The following is a 19,480-nucleotide window of genomic DNA, read 5'->3' as shown; positions in this document are numbered from 1 at the left end:
GGGTCAAATTTAGTGTGCAGTGTTTTTGATATTGAGAATGCTTGGGAGAAGCGTTTTTGGAAGAATAGGAATGGAAGTAGGTAGCAGTGGGAAGAAGGAGAAGTTGAGTGGTAAATCAGACCTAATGAAAATCTTGTCCAACACCACAGGGAGTTCTGGAGCTGAAAATGTCCAACCTATTTTTCCTACATCAGGCCCAAGAGGTCAGGCATTTATGCCTTGATGTCTCTGTCATTGAATGGGTCATAATTGTAGGGAAAACACATTTCTCCAGCAGAGGCACTCCCTGAAAAGGTTAAACGATGAAGTCTCTCTACTGGAGTCCTTGCCAGCAGCTGGAGTTGCAATTCCATCATTGAAATGGGACCAGGTAGTGCATCTCCATGTCCATCACAACCCATGTTAAAGCTCCTTTTATTGGGGCTGGGGAGGAAGAGTGCAAGATGCTTTGTGCAAGTTTTAAGTTTTTGCTGGAGATTGGAGAATATTACTAACATGTATTCTTTCTAAACCTTTGTCTTTCCTTCCTGCTACCTCCTCTTCCTGGAATACTTCTCCCAGTGGTATGCTAATAACCCAGCTCTCTAAGAAATTTTTTCAAAGCTCTGGGATGTAGCGTGCTCCAATTTCTGTGTTTTAATATTAATATACCTATTATGACCAATTTCAAACTACCAATGTGATATTACAGAACATGGAGTTATAAGAAGATATGCACAATTGTTTTTCATGAGTCAGCTTTAGCACATCACTTCCTTTCTCTTGTCCAACTGGTGAAAATGAATTTGACCCAAAGGGTACAAAGTATCAACTACTCCAACTGACCACTTTTTAATAACATTATTGTACAAGGTACCTGTTTCTATAATGCCACCTGATATGCTTAATTTATTTTATACATATGTCTCCACTATGAAACATTTATTCTTTAACATTAATGTCATATACTTATCTGTTCATATATTCACAATACTAAAAACAATAACTGCCACAATACATATTTCATTTGTCTCAATGTATTTTTCTGGATGAGTGAATAAACTCTAAAATTTACACTTGCAACTATTTGATATGTACTTGTGGTTGTTGGGGAAGACCAGCTGCATAGTGCTATGATAATGACCATGACTACTACTTATCATAGCACTATGATAAGTAGTAGTCATGGTCACATGCTCAAAAAGTTTTCAATACAGCTAAGAATAAAAGTGAATATCCGTGAAATAATAATATATCACTCATGAAAGTATAGGTGAAAAAGGAAAAAGTAATGAGTTATCAATGCAAAAGAAATTTGTAAGAACACAACAATACCAAAGATCCATACAGATATCTAGAATAAGAGGGAAAAATTATTAAGGATGAAGGTGGAGATTGTGTACCACTCCCAGCCCACTCATAGTTTAAGACATGAACTCCTGTCTTGTGGTATTAAACAGAGAGCCTACACAATTACCCAGATGTTAGATAAGCACTGTGAAGCTTTCTTGAGCAACTCCCATTTAACTGCCTCAGTTTTTGTTGGCAAATTGAGGAAGCTGATAGATCTACAGTAGCAATGAGATAAAAAAATACGTCACTGACCAGTGATGCGATTAGGACTTAGTCCATAGCCAACAGCCACACCTGGAATTCAAAGTTCTGCCAGAAACTCAAGTTCCAAACTTGTCCTACAAACTCAGAAATCTTTTCATAAAAGGTTTAACATTGTCATATAAGAAAAAAAATATGGGAAAATGTATTTAAAAAAGAGATAAAAAAAGTAAAAATTGACTTCTGAGTTTTAGGTTAACATGAGAAACTATGTGAACACAGTTATATTTGATTTTAAAAGTTACTGCTATATTATCATTGATAATAATTTAATAATACTAACAAATTTATACAGTTTTAAAAACTTAATTTTTAACACAGACACTGTGTCATATAAATCTTATAATGATCTTGGAAATACATAAGACAATAATTATCACAATTTGTCCAAGAAAAACCCTAATCTCATGTAGGTTAGAGATTAACTTACATTACATATATAGGAAGTGAAGGAATTAGGAATTTAGCCCAATGGTCAAGACCTGAATGTTTTACTTTTCATATACTAACTAACTTTCCAAATATTTTCAATGGGAAAACTGGAGGCTAGAAGTTACTAATACTACAACCTCCTCCCTATCCCAAATTTTCGGAGAATTCCTAGACGAATCTGCTTTGTCCTGACACTGTAGACAACAGGGTTAAGCACTGGGGGAAGAAGCAGGTAGATGTCAGCCATGAGGACGTGGACTATGGGAGACAGATGCTTCCCGAAGCGATGGACCATTGACACCCCAATGACTGGCACAAAGAAGATGAGCACCACGCAGATGTGGGATACACACGTGTTGAGTGCCTTTAGCCGCTCTTGATGAGATGCGATACCCAGCACAGCATTAAGAATCAGAATATAAGAAAGAAGTATGAAGACCGAATCCACGCCTAGTGTGGCAATGACTACACATAGTCCATAAAGGCTGTTGATCTTGGCATCCGAACATGATAATTTCAGAACATCCTGGTGCAAGCAGAAGGCATGGGAGAGGGTATTGACATGGCAGTAGTGATAGCGTCTCAGTAGCAAAGGCGTGGGCAGTACAACTCCCATACTTCGGACAAAGCAGGCCAAACCAATCTTGCCAATTACCCGGTTGGTGAGGATGGTGGGGTAGTGCAGGGGACGGCAGATAGCAACAAGACGGTCAAAGGCCATGGCCAGCAGCACTGAGGACTCCAGGAATGTGAATGTGTGGATGAAGAACAGCTGAGCATAGCAAGCACTTGCCTGGATCTCCCGAGCATCCAGCCATAACACAGAAAGCATGGTGGGAAGTGTGGACAAGGACATACCCAGGTCCGTTAGTGCCAAGATGGAAATGAAGTAATACATGGGCTGATGGAGTGAGGACTCTATCCAAATGACAGAGAGGATAGTAACGTTACCAACAAAGGCTACCAAATATGCGAGACAGAATGGGATCGAGAGCCAGGAATGGACGTATTCTAATCCAGGAAGACCCCTCAGGATGAATATGGGCTCCACAGCATCACTGTTATTCCAGACCACCATGGTGACCCTTGACAAACTTGAAAATAGTGAGGAATGGTCTTGTTATTCCTTCTAAACCCTCAGAGTTGTCTCTTGTGAGCACAAACAATGACATAGGGACCTCCACCTTTCCTCTAACCTGACACAGAAAAACTGGAGGTATCTCATAAGCCTCATGTAAGGCACATTTCCCAATATTAAAGAGCACCAAAGTCTGCAACAAAAGTGTGGACCATGCAGATATGGTCATCTCTGTCAAGAACTGTGTTGGTGTGTATCGAAGACACTGAAAACTTTAAGAAACACAAGAATAGAGAAAGAAATGTTACTATATATTATAAGGATAAAAAGAGGGAAAAGTCAGAGTAAATGTTTATGGATTTGAATAAGCTTCCTATCAGTAATGTTCTTGAGTTAATCAGTATTGCTCTTAGATATCTTTTCATTCATGACAACTGCATTGATTCCAAGGACTCCATATAATTTCCCTTCAAGTTCATTTTATTTAATAATTTATAATATACAAACAATTTAAATATTAAATATTTTAGTGTTAAAAGACCCAATTATATAAAAAGAAGGCATGGACAAAAGGAAAAAAAATCCATAATCTCAAAACACTTTTTTGAGCTGATTTTTATAATATAAGCATAGTTTTGAGCTATTTAGTATAGCAACTCTTCCCTAACCTAAAAATTCCTTGTGGTAAAACAAAACAAAACAAAACAATATAAACAATGTGTGTGTGTGTGTTTGTATGTGTGTGACAAAAATAAATCTTTAGGACCTAAAGTCACATGTAACTGTGAAAATTCTTTTAAAGGTGGTTTCTTGTTTGCTCTCCTACAATATAATGAGCACACTTAACACTCATTATCACTTACATATGTTTTATATCAAATAGGTACCTTTCCACTTTATTCATCATATTTGATTCATTGTTTATTCTCTTGAAGTGATGCTTAGCATAACATTTTGAAAGAATGGTCAACTCAAATATTAAATGATTCTCCAATTTTACGACCCATTTTTACCTACTTTCAAGAACTCACAGCAATCCATAAACACAGCCCTAAATATTCACCAACAGGGCCTCTTAGAAACAACCAAATTATTTCTTCCTATTTCAAAAATGATTCTAGTGTCTGGTTTTGCTTTTCCTCAGCAATCTTTGTCCTAATAGACTCTCCTGGTATGCTGGATCCCAGTGCTGTCCTTGCTATACCCTGGGCTGGTGGCACTGGAGACAGCAGCCACACACTATAGAATTCTCTGCCCCTTCTGTCCTCTGGTTCTTTATTTTAGCCCCCTGTCCCTGAGAAACTTCTTCACTTACCTTGCTTCTTAGCCTCTGGGTCTCATCTCTGCAGCAGCATCTCAGCATCCCTCTTGTCTTCCCTGCTAGACCCTTAGTCTCTGACCTCTGGAAAGCCTAACATAAGACTCAGACCTAGCCTAAAGTAAAAATCTTTCCAAATGTGGCCTCAAACTCACATCATAGGGCTTCAGCTACTTAGCAGTGACTTTTTATTGTCTCCATTATATTTAATAAAAAGGTTCTTTTTTTATTTTTTAAAAATTTTACCCTTGCTTATTCTCCTCTCTTCTCTTTATGGTGTGAAGACTGAAAGTTCTTAGAATGCACAAACTAGGATTCCCCAGAGGACTTTACTTTGAGGAACAAAGGGAAATGCAAAGACATTCTCCCCATGTGATAAGAAAGATTTGTTTCTTTCTCCTGTTTTTTTCCAAGTCTAGGTGTCCTTTATCCCCCAGAAGCCAGGGCCTTGGTGCTCTTTTCCAGCCCCAAGCAGTCTAAACTGAACTTTCACTGGGTCCCTGTCTTGGATAAAGCAATCTGTCCCTCATCAAATTCTACACTCACCCAGCAGAATACTTGTTCAGAGCATGCATTTTTTTTTTTTTACCTCCAAGAAACATTTTTCTCTCCAGTCCTCAACATCACTAACTGACTTTATTTTTTGTTCATTCTCACTCAGAAAATTTCATTCTACTTCCTGTTCTACAGCTGAGCCCATAAAACCAATCTAGGCATTAACATTGAAATACATGGAACACACACACACATACACACAAACACACACAGATAATATTGTGGCCACAATGGGGGTGCAGTTTCTTTTACCCTCTGCCAGGAAATTACTCCACTCATTTTCCTTTAATTCTTCCAACTCTGATATAAAACATATATTCTTCAATAATCAGATAAGTTGCAGGGAATAAAGTGACTCACTGCTCTTTGGAATTTTCTTTCTCCCTCCTCTATGTGCATGCAGATCCCTCTATGTGCAGATTTCAATATTTAGAAAACTTCAGTTGTAGGCCTGTCCATAGATTTGAAGTTAGAGCAAGCAGGAATATCTCTGTTTTTAACTCCTTATTTTCCATTCCATTTCCATATTTAAGGTGTATAATATAATGCACAATATGTTTTCATATATATATATATACATAGTGAAATAACTATTACAGTCAAATCATCCCATTCATCCTATTCACCTTCCACAGTCACTGTGTGTGTGTGTGTGTGTGTGTGTGTGGTAAGAGCACCTAAAATATATAAAATATACTCTCTAGGCCAATTTTCAGTATGCAATACAGTATTGTTAACTATAGTCTCCATGCTTTGTATTAGAACTTTAGACTTATTCAACCTACATAACTACAAATTTGTACCCTTTGACCTACTTCTCCTCATATTTTCCCAAGCCCTCCCCTCATACCCGTGATCCACTCATTGTTTCTGTGCATGATTGCCCTTTCTCACCTTCTCACTGGCCCATCTGTGGTGCCTTTTACTTTTTATCAATCCCTTTATTGTTTTTTTTCTCTATTCATTGTCTTCTGACCTATTTCTAGGTCATTGACAATGATTCTCTGTGGTTCTGCATTTATTTTAGTACAATTTAATCATATTGAAGATGAAAGAGAAATAACAGGAAGAGCCTGGGAGTAATGAGAAGACTGTTTCAAAGGGCAGAGAGGCATGAAAAGACTCACGTCACACACTCACCTATTCCCAGTAATTCAGGGAGAACCACTGAAGATAAGACCTTTCTCTTACAGCCTCTCCAGCATATTAGCTGAAGTTCTCAAAAATGCCATCTTCACTGATCAGCTTATCTTAAAATTGCTGGCAAACAACTGGAACAGGAGATTACGATATTGTCATAAATTTCAAAATTGTTCACCAAGGATGACACCCCTTTTTTCCTGCTGCATAAATAGTATATAGTTCTTCTAATAATTTTACTGTCTTCAGCACTAACTCTTAATACAATATATGCTAAAATCTACCCACTATTTATTTGTAATTTAAAAATTAAAACTTACCTGAAATTTATACATGAGACAATTGCATCAATATGCCTACTAAATCTGCAACTCCTGGTCTATTTCCCAAATGACCCACAGTTCCATTATGTCTTTCTCTAACTAAAGTTTTTTTTTTACTATGGGTAAAGTCATATTCTCTTTCTGTTTCTATTTCTGTGGCTTTTTCTCTCATTCTCTCATTTCATTTATCATCTAAATGTATCTTTACCTTTCTTATTCTGCTTCCTATCATGATTCTTTCTGTCTTTATCTAAATTTGTGTCTTTTCAGCATGCAATCCTCTATTTTTTCTGTCCTCTTATTGCCTATCTTTCTTCTCACTTCTCTTTGTATTTCTGTGGTTTTACTTCTTTCCTTCTTTGGTTTATCCCTTAACCGAGAAGAGTTCCCATTGCTACCTAAAAGTCACACCTGTACTGTTTACAAATGTTACAATTTTGATTTTGCATGGAACTTGGGTCTTGAAAACCTTTGACTCAGAGAGTAGTTAAGTATTGAATGGTTCCACCATCAATATAAATACTCCTGATTTCTCCTGGGGTAGAAAATTAGGTATTGGTGTCAGAGTCTGCGGAATCCCCAGAGATGAAATGACTAAACAAAGTCCTTACCCACAGGTGTGGCAAGAGCATATGAGTATAATACTGGAAATAGTAGAAATGATCCCTACTTCCATTCACTATTCCCAGTGCTTTAAAATCTCATGGTTTTCTCTTCTCAAATGAGAATAAGAGAGTGAATTCTTGATAACAATTCTGGCCCAGAGTAACACTGAAACTTCACCTTTAATTAGGGGCATTGTATAGAACAATGGTAATAAAGTGTAATGACAAGTCTTTCCATTATAAGGTGTTTACCACTTCTTACTGAACAGAGTTATTTATTAGTCATGTGCTTAAAGAGTATTTATTAAGCAACAATAAGATTCAAAGATTCATACTAAGCATTGTAAAGGCAAAATCCATTGTCTAGTTCATTGCTATTTCCACAGTGATTGGCATAGGGCACAACCTCCCAGTATGCTCTTTTTCTTTATATCTTGGCTATCCTGCTTCTTCCATTTATTTATAAATTTTGGAAACAGCTTATACATTTCTACCAAAATATATATTGTGACATTTATTGAGAATATATTAAACGTATTGAGCAATTTTGGGAGAATCAAAATATTTAGAATATCAGATATTCCAGGAATAGTCTAAGAACATAGACATCAATTAATTAAAGTCTTGAAATTTTAAAATATTGTTTTATATTTTTCTTTTTGGAAATTACATGTCTTACATTAGGTTTATTCTCAAGTATTTAACAATAATTTACACTAATATAAACAGTATGAATAAATTATCTTTCTCTAAATCTTTGGTACTGACATATAAAGTAAATTTGTACTTGATTTTTTTCCCAGAAAGACTACTAAACTTATTTTTTATTTTTAATAAGTGATCACAGGCCAGATGTAGTGGCTCATGCCTGCAATCCTAGCACTCTGGGAGACTAAGGAGGGAGAATTGCTTGAGCTCAGTAGTTTAAGACCAGCCTGAGTAAGAGCAAGATGTGTCTCTATTAAAAAATAGAAAAATTATCTGGGCATGGGGGTGAGTGTCTGTAGTCCCAGCTACTTGGGAGGCTGAGGCAAGAGGATTACTTCAGCCCAGGAGTTTGGGTTGAGATTGCAGTGAGCAGTGAGCTAGGATGACACCATTGCACTTTACCCAGGGCTAGAGCAAGACTCTGTTTCAAAAAAAAAAAAAGTGATCTGTAGACTCTTTAGACCCTATTTTGCACAAAATGACATTTTCACAAATAATACCAGCTTGTTTTTTCCTTATTCCAATCCTTATATATTTTACTATATTTTTTGCTTCTTTAGCATTGGTTAAGCTCTCGAGTGCATTCCTGGGCAGAAGTGGTTAGAAAAACCCTATTCTTTTCTCCTTGCAGATATTACAGGTAAAGTTATCAACATTTCATAAGTAAATATGTTGCTAAGATTTCCTTGTAACTACTTTTTCCATAGAATGTAGTCACCTTCTATTGTCCATGTGATAGATGCTTTTGTCAAGAATAGATGATTAATTTCATAAAATTATTTTATGTGTATTGAAATTCATGATTATATAATCCATATATTTTCCTTTAATAACCTATTAATAAGGTGGTTAATTATATGGACTAATTTTCAAATATCAATTTTACATTTCTGGAATAAACTTAAGTTGGGCATGTCACTTTAGTTTTTATGTATTGTGAAATTTGCTTTTTCAATATTTATTTATATAATTTAATTTAATTTAGTATATTTGGGGGGAACAAATGGTTTCTGTTACATGGATGAATTGCATAGTGGAGAAGTCTAGGCTTTCAGTGTATACATCAACTGAATACTGTACGTTGTACCCAATAAGTTATTTTTCATCTCGTACCCCATCCCATCCTCCTTTTGATTCTCCAGTGTTCATTACCTCACCATGTATAACTATGTACAACATTACTATACTAAGTTATACTATGTATAATGATGTCATAGCATGTATAACATTGCTAAGTTCCCATTTATAAGTGAGAACATGTGGTATTTGTTTTTGTTCCTGGCTTACTTTACTTTGGATGAAGGTCTCCAGTTTCACCCAGGTTGCTGCAAAAGACATTATTTCATTCTTTTTATGGATAAGTAATATTCTGTGGTATATACATATATCATAATTTCTTTATCCACTCATGTATTGATGGGCACTTAGGTTGATTCCATATTTTTGCGATTGTGAATTGTGTTGCAATAAACATATGAGTGCAGGTGTCTTTTTGATATAACTTTCTTTTCTTTGGGTAGATCCACAATAGTGGAATTGCTGGATCAAATGGCGGGCCTACATTTAGTTCTTGGAGGAATCTCCGTACTGTTTCCCAGAGAGGTTGTACTAATTTACATTACCACCAACATTTATAAATATTCCCTTTTAACTGAATCCATGCCTATATTTATTATTTTTTTAACTTTTTAATTATGGCCATAATGACAGGGGTAGGGTGTTACCTTGTCATGGTTTTAATTTGCATTTTCTTGATGACTAGTGATATTGAACACTTTTCATATTCCTGTTGGAAATTTATTTCTCTTCTGTTGAAAAATGTTGCTTTATATCTTTTGCCCACTTGTTAATGGAGCTTTCTTTTTCTTGGTGAATTGTTTGAGTTCTTTATAAATTCTGGATATTAGTCCTTTCTCAAATATATAGCTTACAAATATTTTCTCCCATTCTGTACACTGTTTATTATCTCTATTAATTATTTCTTTTGCTGTGCAGAAGCCATTTAGATTAATTAAGTCCCCTTTATTTATTTTTGCTTTTGTTATATTTATTTTTGGGGTCTTAGTCATAAAATCTTTGCCTAGGCCAATATCAAGGATAGCTTTTTCCCTAAATTTTCTTCTAATACTTTTACAGTTTCAAATGTTATATTTAAGTCTTTAATCCATCTTGTGTTAATTTTTGTATATGGAATCCAGTTTCATTCATCTAAATAAGGCTATCCAACTTTGCCAGCACCATTTACTTAATAAGGTGTCCTTTCCCTAGTGTATATTTTTGTCTGCTTTGTCAAAGATCAGTTGGTTGAAGGTGATTTTATTTCTGGGTTCTCTATTCTGTTTCATTGTTCTATGTGTCTACATTTATACCAATACCATGCTGTTTGGGTTACTACAGACTTGAAGTACAATTTAAAGTCTGGTAATGTGATGCCTCCAGATTTGTTCTTTTTTCTTAAGATTGCTTTGATTATTCAGGTTCCATGTGAAGTTTAAGATTGTTTTCTCTAATTCTGTGAAAAATGACATTGATATTTTGATAAGAATTGCATTGAATTCATAAATTACTTTGGGTAGTATAGACATTTTATCAATATTCATTCTTCCTACCCATGAGCATGGGATGTTTTTTCCATTATTTATTTATTTATTTTTTGGTATCATCTACAATTTCTTTCATCAGTATTTTGTAGTTCTCCTTGTAGAGTTTTTTCACATTCTCAGTTAAGTATATTCCTGAGTATGTTTTTTGAAGCTATTATAAATGTAATTGATTTCTTGATTTGATTCTCAGCCTGGTTCTTATTAGTGTATAGAAATGCTACTGATTTGTGTGTGTTGATTTTGTAAAGTGAGAATTTACTGAATTCACTTATCAATTCTGGGAGTCTTTTGGAGGCGTCTTTGGGTTTTCTAGTATAAGATCATATCATTGGCAAACAGAGATAGTTTGATTACTCTTTCCAATTTGGATACTATTTATTACTTTCTCTTTGCCTTATTTCTCTGGCTAGGACTTCCAGTGCTATGTTGAATAGAAGTGGTGTAAGGGGACATCCTTGTCTTGTTATTTAGGAGACATGTTTTCAACTTTCCCCCATTCAGTATGATGTTGGCTCTGGGTTGTTATGTATGACTTTTTTTTTTTTTTATTTTGAGTTATGTTCCTTCTATACCTAGTTTGTTGAGGCTTCTTATTATGAAGGTATATTGGGTTTTTGTCAAATGTTTTTTATGCATTGAGATGATTATAAGGATTTTGTTTTTAATTCTGTTGAGGAGGAAAATCACATGTATTGATCTGTGAATGTTGAACTGTTCTTGCTTTCCTGGGGTGAAACCCACCTGATTATAGTGAATTATCTTTAAAAACCAATATTCCAAGCAAATTAATACCAAAAGTGGGCAGGGGTAGCTATTGTTATATCAAATAAAACAGACTTTAAATTAATAACAGTAAAAAAAAGAGAAAGAAATTCATTATATAACGATAAAGGGATTGATTTCAATGAGAAGACATAACAATCTTAAATATATATGGAGCTACTTGATTCACAAAATAAATACTACTAGAACAAAGGAAAGAAATAAACAGCAATATATTAATTGTGGGAGATTTCAACATTCCACTGACAGAGATAGATCTAATAGAAAAAAATTAATGAAGAAGCACTTTATTTAGACAGGACTCTAGAACAAATTAACCTAACAGACATTTAGAGGACATTCTACTCCCAAATTGCATAATATACATTCTTCTTATCAGCACATGAACATTTTCCAAGATAGGCCATATATTAGTCCACAAAACAAGTCTCAACAAATTTTTTTTTAAAAATTTAAATTATATCAAATCTCTTTTCAGATCACAGTGGAATAAAACTAGAGTTCCAATTCAAAAAGGAACTCTCAAAAATATACAAATACATGGAAATTAAAGTACCTGCTACTGAATAATCTTTAGGTCAACAATGATATTAAAATGGAAATTTAAAAGATGTTTTTAAAATGAATGATAATAGTGACACAGCTATCAAAATCTTTTGGATATACCAAAAGGAGTACTAAGAGGGAAGTTTATAGCACTAAATGTCAATATCAAACAGACAGAATGGTCACAAAGTAACTACCCAATGTTACACTTCATGGAACTACTAAAACAAGAACAAATCAAACTCAAAGTTAGCAGAACACAAACATATCAAAGAATAGACAAGAATTAAATAAAATTGAAACAAATTTAAAAAATACGAAGAATCAATAAAATGAAGAGTTGATTCTTTTAGAAGGTAAATAAAATTAAAATTAATTGATCACTAGCTAGAGTAACAAAACAAACAAACAAACAAAAAACAACAACAAATGGGAGTGAGAGCATTCAAATAAACTCAATCAGAAATTTAAAAAGAGGCATTAAAACTGCTATCACATAAATAAAAAGGATCATCTGAGACAACTATGAATACTTCTATGCACACAAACTAGAAAACCTAGAGGAAATGGATAAATTTCTGGAAACACACAACCTTACAACTTCCTTCCTTGAATCAAGAAGAAATAGAAACCCTGAACAGACTAATGAGTAGAAAGATTGAATCAGTAATAAAACAATCTCCCAACTATAAAAGCTCAGGACCAGATGGACTCACAGATGAATTCTACCAGACATACAAAGAACTGGGACCTATCCTACTGAAACTGTTCCAAAAATCCTCCTTAACTCATTCTACAAAGCCAGTATCATCCTGATACCAAAGCCAGGAAAAAGTACAGCAAAAAAAGAAAACTATAAACCCATATGCTTGATGAATATAGATGCAAAAATTCTCAATAAAATACTAACAAACCAAATCCAACAGCACATCAAAAGTTAATACCAGATTTGATTTGTAGATATTTTGTTTAAAATTTTTACATCACTATTTATCATAACCGTAGCCTCAAGTTATACTTACTTATAATGTCTTTATCAATTATGTTGTTATAATATTATGCAAAGCTCAGATATAACTTAGGAAATATTCTTTCCATCTCTCCCCAAGAATATTTTGCATATATTTGGTATGGTATCTTTATTAAATGGCCATCCAAGGGTAGTTTTTAATTATAGGTTTGATGTTTAATCATTAGACAATTTAGTTTCTTTCTTTAGTCAGTTTTGGGACTATTTGTGGAGAAATATAATTAAGGGATATAGTTTTATACATTTATAGAACTATTGGGATTTTCTATTTTTGTTTTTTTTAATCAATTTTTATATGTTATGTGTATCTAGGAATATGTCCTATGGGTAAACATTTTGATGTTTATTGGCTAAAACATGTGAACTAAGTACCTTTATAGTGTTTCAATGTCTGCCGAGTGTCAAAGTATCTCCTTTTTCCATTACTGATGTTGGTTTTATATGTATTCTCTCTTTTTCACCATTCTCATAGTAGATTAATAGTTTCATTGGTATTTCAAATAATCAATGTCAGAGATCGAATTCTCCAGAAGCAGATATTAAGGCAGAGTTAGGGATGTGAAGGGTTCAGTAGGTTTGAAACCTGTGAAGGGTAGAGGCATGAAGCAGGACTTGACAAAGGGGAAAGCTTAACTGCAACACAGGCCTGACAGCGTCCTGGCCAATGCACTGGGGCTCTCTGGGACACACTGGGCATTTACCCTTCCTGCTTCACTCATTTACCTAATCTACATCAGGTAAATGCCCTGGGAAGGGTGTGACCTGGGGGACATAATCTCTGAAGTTGAAACAAAACCGGGAGGAGCAGAGAATATATTCCTGCTCATGTGATATCCCATAACTCAAAGGGTTCTTACCAATTTTACTGGCTTGTCTCTTATATGCTTTCCTATAGTTCCTTTTGAAAACTCAAAAGTATCATTTTGTGCAGAGAAATTTGATTCCTTTAGAAATCACCTCCAAATATTCTTTGCATTTTCAAAAAAATATATGCACCGAACTGATTATATTAGCTTTCCTTTTATAATGAGAATACTGACGTTAAAATATTTCCTTTAGGAGATCTTCCTTTTACATGACTTTATTTTTCTTCCTTTTTTATAATATCCAGAATACAATCTTTCCTGATCCGTTTTGAATAGTGTATATAATCTACTAGTCTCACATGCTTAGGCAGAATGTCTCCACTTTAGCTCATCACCCACAATTTAATTTTCTTATTTCAGATTTTTCATTACTAAGTAGACGCTGTTTGAATCAGAATGATCCATTGTGTCAGAAGATTCCCCCAAATGTCTAAATTCTAAATAGAAATGTAAGTGCTTATTATGTTTGGCCAGGTGAGTTTGATAATCCTTTAGTCTAACGCGCTTTTCCAATTTTTTATGACTTCTATTGTGTATCTGACTACATGCTACTGATCCACCTGTTCCAAACTCTATATCCAGGACCTCTTCCTCTAAATGCAGGTAGCTAAATGATGGACAGAATAGTTTAAATTTATAATTAATATATCAACAATAATATCAATCATCCCTAAAATTGTGTTGCCAATGACTGACTAAAGTGGTGCATTCATTATATATCATTAACCTTATGACAGTAAAGTTATTACAACATTTTTAGCAAATGTGGCAACTGAGTTATAAATAAATTATATTACTTGACCAAAGTCTCATAGCTAATAAAGAGATAAGCTACTGAACCCAATAACTGATCCTACCACTGACATCTTATATACAGCATAAATGATAACATCCCTTAAACTCTATCCATCTAAGAACATACAGGGATCTATTCTTAATCTTATCCTTTCTTATCTTTCAGCTAACACTAGAGTCCCAGAGTTATCTCTACTAGAGCTCTCTATATACTCTACTGTACTCTGCTACACTCTACTATACTCTTCCTTTTGGTCCTGATCACAGTGATTGAACATACCAAATGCTGAGACATATCAAATTGTAAGAACAAAATGTCCCTCTTAAAAACAATTTTTATTAAAACCCAGAAATGTCTGAGTGTGGACTCAGCTGCCAGACTAGGTTCAGATCTTCAGGACTTAGTTCTAGCAGTTCTCAAGTGCTTTGAGTTTTCTGATCCTCAGTAAAGCTACTGAAAGGACAAGCTGAATGATTCCTCTGTGCCAGCATTATCGTGTTTCAGAATGACATCTCTTTCCTTGTGGGGACAGAAGAAAACAGTAAATTTCAAGTGGCATTCTCTACCCATATCCCCTCACCCTCCCTCCAGCAGGAACAGACCATAAATTTGCTGGATTCTTTGGATATCATCATCACTGAGGTGGAAGGTTCTAGGATTCTGATACCAATATGTGGGGTACATTATGGAGCTTTGATTCCCAGAGTGCTGCAGGCCCAGAGAATGACCTATCTCATGAATCGCAACCAGGAAGAGATTATACCCTGAAAGAGTGTAACCAAAAGTATAAAATTATACACAGGGAAAACACTTGTGGAAAAGAAAGACGAAAAGAAAAAGGAGGCAACAGAAAAGAAGGAAAGAACAAATGTTAGAAGGCAAGGAAAAGGTACTACCAGGGAAAGAGGCCAAGTGGGAAACAAACTGACAAGATGCTTGGACAGATAAACTGGAAATGAACAAGACTTACGGAGAGAATTGAGGGACTGATAAATGTAAACATAAAAGATAAAAAAGGAGAGAGAAAATCACAATATGACAATGTATTTATTATGGGAGCATCTGTGTTCACAAATGATCCCACCTCCTCTGACTCATCCAGAAAACCTGATTTCTCAGCCAAAGCTTCCCACTCACCCTGAGCACTCTGAATCCTTCCCTCTACCCCTTTGCTGTATTAGAGGCTCCAAGGGAGACCACACCAACCCCAAGGTTCCCAGAGAGCTCTAGCACTCCCACCAGGCAAGGCCTTTACCCCTGTTTGAAGATGACCAATGTTCATCCTTGTCAAAATGGACAACTCCTGGATTTCCAGAATTTGGTGAAAAGGCATGGCCTAAGACACCATTTGGCCCATCAAAGGGCCAGCCATCTCCATGGGCTGTGGATGACAGAAGCTTTGATCACAATGGGGAAAAGGGGGAAAACAGGGTCCAAATCGTCTTAAATAAGCCTCGGGGACTTAGGATACTGTCCAAAGGGGTGCTGTTAGTTGTGTGAGAGGACAAAGGCATTATACATACAAAGAAATAGGGTGCAGCCAAAAATGTAGATACTCCTTATCTTCTGGAGTGAAACAAATAGGGACAGATAGCAGATACTGAGTAAAGTTTATGTGTTAGACACAGAAACCTCTCCCAAATGATGGGAGAAAAGGAAAAGAAAACTTAAGCTCTGCAAGTTCTTATAAATAGGTTGGATCAACTTTGAATAGCATTTCAACAGATTTGGGAGCTCTGTAATACCCTTTTAAAAGGAAAAATGGAGGCCGGGCGCTGTGGCTCACGCCTGTAATCCTAGCTCTTGGGAGGCCGAGGCGGGCGGATTGCTCAAGGTCAGGAGTTCGAAACCAGCCTGAGCAAGAGCGAGACCCCGTCTCTACTATAAACAGAAAGAAATTAATTGGCCAACTGATATATATATATAAAAAAAAAAATTAGCCGGGCATAGTGGCGCATGCCTGTAGTCCCAGCTACTCGGGAGGCTGAGGCAGAAGGATCACTCGAGCCCAGGAGTTTGAGGTTGCTGTGAGCTAGGCTGACGCCACGGCACTCACTCTAGCCTGGACAACAAAGTGAGACTCTGTCTCAAAAAAAAATAAAAAAATAAAAGGAAAAATGGGCAATTACCCTACCTGTTTACACTGCAGTGAACACCCCTCTTCTACTTATTGCTTCACTGTACCAAAAATGTCTTCTCTGTGTTATAGACTTTGCTTTGCATTAGGATTTTGTCTGAATTTTTTTTTTCTCAGAAGCTGAACTAAGTGGGCTGGGTTTGTGTTTATGCACTGGGGCCATTTGTCCTCTGTACAGGGCATCACATTCCCTCTCCCACATCAATTTCTTACCCCATTTCCAGAAAGAAATCTTGATGTCTGCATCTTCACTCTGTACCTGCTGGAACGTCAGGGGAGTCACGTTGCTCCAGATGGAAAGTGCATTATATATAATGTTTCTCACTGTGAATGGCTTCATAGCATCTGGGTAATTGATAATCCTGAGATAAGAAATCTCTAAATGAAATCATTCAGAGATATGGGAATTATCTTAGCTTTAAAACTGAATAACTCTGTTTTGGGGAAATTCACTTAATATGCTTAACTCATTTTGCTCATCTATCAAATTGAACTAATCATCAGATGAACTGAATCAGGAACTCAAGAAATTAAACATGCAAATATAAATTTCTAAAAATCGTAATAAATGCCCCACATTATTCTCAGGTGCAGTCTGTGAACCACAGCCCTACATGGTAAATGGGGGGGGGGGAAGCAATCAATCAATCAATGTGAACTAAATTTAAATGTATAGCATTCTACATAATTTAGTATTGTTTTGCTTTAGATGTCTCCAATATATTTCAAGTCTCCAATATGAAGATCGACCTAGGCAGGGAGTAAGTTTTCAAAATTATATCCTAAAAACACCTATACACCTACACAATAAAAAGAAGAAAGAAAAGATTTAACTAAGGGAAGAATTGGCCAAAAGGTAGTGGTTAGGCTTTACTTTCTGAAGATGTGGTTGGAAGAAGCTAGAATGAGATGGTAGAATTGCCTTCTCTGAAGGAGATCTTGGGCTTTGGAGAGACTTCAGGGAAAGCAGAAGACTACTGCAGAGTTGGCCTCTAGGAAAGGTCTTGTGGAAAGTCCTTTGATGTAATAACCCACACCTCCCCCAGGCCTTAATAATAAATACCTGTAGGTCAGAGTGTACTTATTCCATTTAGACCCTCCTGAGGAGATGGGGGAGTTACCCCCAGCAGGTAACCCACAGCGGGGCTGCTGTAGCATAGTATACATCTGCTTATCTAGTAGGCCTGTCCCATTCCGATGGAACTGTTGCAGGAATTGTGTTTCTTTCTCCTGGGTAAGGCATGGTGACTCCTTCTTGGTCAGGAAGAGTTGATGGAAACAATCCTGGGTGAAAGTTTAGGAAGGATGAGTACATAGTGTTAATGGGGCAGACCCACAGCCTCAGTTACACAGAGCACAGCCTTCTTTGAGGGCCTCAGATGCTGCTGCCTTGTCTACCTGTCCTTGTTAAAGCTCCTGTTCTCAGTCCACTCAGGGAAACCATCCCTCAATTTCCATGTCACTTGTGGATGATATGAAGTCCAGGTAACAGAATAAAAGTGATGTAGATAAGCTGTAAAAATTTCTCTAAAATGAAAGCATCCAAGTTTCAGGAGAGAGAATCCCCTGTATAAAGGCCCTGAAGGTATTCCCCAGGAATTACACAGAAAAGATGGCCTCTGGTATTTCTGACTGACTGAGGGTTCCTCATTCAGGACAAAATCAGTGACTTAGGAGGACTTATAGTTTGTCTGATTTTGCATTACCCAATCCATTTGCATCTACACCTTCCATTCCACTAAAATACTTGTAAGAATCCATTCTTTACTCTTATCCCCACTGATTTTTTTTTTTGCCAGTCCAGTGGACCAAATCTCAACTTCTGAAAAAAAAAAAATAGCACCTTGCATAATAATCAGGTTTTCTCCATCTATATTTGAATCCTACCTGTACTCAAAATACTTTAAGGACAAAGCTCATGTCATATGCAACTTGATATAAACCCCTTGGTTAATTTTTGGATATTGCATAAGACTACATTTGCCTTTATTTTATTATCAGCTAAGCCGGGCTTTCAGAAGCAAATAATTTACTTTATTTTTCCCAGCTAAGTATCAGGATGAAGTAGGACTAGGTCCCTGAGCAATTACAAAATATATGACTGAAACAATTTATAAGAATTTTTAAGTATTTTTTATGCTTAAGAGGTTTAGAGAAAATCCATATTTCTTGAGGGATTGTCATGTGTTTTAAACAGATTGGGAGATTTCTCCATCAATATGAAGGGCATATTAGTACATTGGAATTACTTCCCCTGATCTCTTACCAGCTAACAGGCTTAGAGATCCATATACTGGAGTGTTCACTATATGTCATATGGAAGACTGAGTTTGGGAGATGAGCAAAGGGGCTGAATTATTCATTAGGCATAAAAGGCACAGTCCCTAGAGCCCAAAATACTTTTAGGGGCTGTGAAAATCCTTTAATTTTTTTTAATTAAAGAAAAAATAAACTCATAGATTGAAAAAAACTGTTTTCATATGTAACTTTAATATATTTAGTTATTTCATGCATTCATATGCACACACACACACACACACACACACATACTCACAAACACACACACATACTCACAAACACACACACACAAAGAAGAGCCCCAAAGCCTTAATGTAATAAAGTGGGCCTGATCCGTGCACCTACCTTGACAATATCCCATCCTTCAAGATCTGTAGCAGGGAGCACTGGAAGGGCCAGACAACAGGGCAGGAAGATAGTGACTGCCAAGGTGGCAGGCTGCATGGCAAATGCTCATTTCTCCTATAGCCTGAAGCCATGTAGCCCACATGAGTTACCAGGCCTTTATAGCTGTGCCAGCAGCATCCAGTGACTCATGTCACCAGTTTGCCCTTTCTTTGCATCAGTGAGTGTTGTCATTGTCCATACCTGGTGAGGGCAGAGTGACCAGCAGGCCTCGACAATGACAGCAGCCATGGGATTTATTTTTATGCTCATTTCACACCTGAA

At 36.1% G+C, this 19,480-nt stretch overlaps 2 protein-coding genes across 2 annotated transcripts; both read right to left on the bottom strand.

Moving 5' to 3' along the window:
- Nucleotides 1-2,155: 2,155 nt before the first annotated feature.
- On the bottom strand, nucleotides 2,156-3,103 carry LOC105883423 (olfactory receptor 51L1). The gene has a single exon (XM_012786492.2). The coding sequence runs from the start codon at nucleotides 3,101-3,103 to the stop codon at nucleotides 2,156-2,158; it is 948 nt and encodes a 315-aa protein (XP_012641946.2).
- Nucleotides 3,104-14,952: 11,849 nt separating this feature from the next.
- MMP26 (matrix metallopeptidase 26) lies at nucleotides 14,953-19,255 on the bottom strand. Its single transcript, XM_012786435.2, has 5 exons — nucleotides 19,157-19,255; nucleotides 17,577-17,797; nucleotides 16,727-16,875; nucleotides 15,632-15,757; nucleotides 14,953-15,140 (listed from the first exon to the last, which is right to left on the bottom strand). The coding sequence occupies exons 1-5, from the start codon at nucleotides 19,253-19,255 to the stop codon at nucleotides 14,953-14,955; spliced, it is 783 nt and encodes a 260-aa protein (XP_012641889.1).
- Nucleotides 19,256-19,480: the final 225 nt, after the last annotated feature.

This window comes from Microcebus murinus, chromosome 4 (genome assembly GCF_040939455.1).
Source record: "Microcebus murinus isolate Inina chromosome 4, M.murinus_Inina_mat1.0, whole genome shotgun sequence".
In the NCBI taxonomy this organism is placed as follows: Eukaryota; Metazoa; Chordata; class Mammalia; order Primates; family Cheirogaleidae; genus Microcebus; species Microcebus murinus.
Note: the sequence above shows the minus strand (reverse complement) of the source record. Positions and strands in the feature narration are given on the sequence as shown.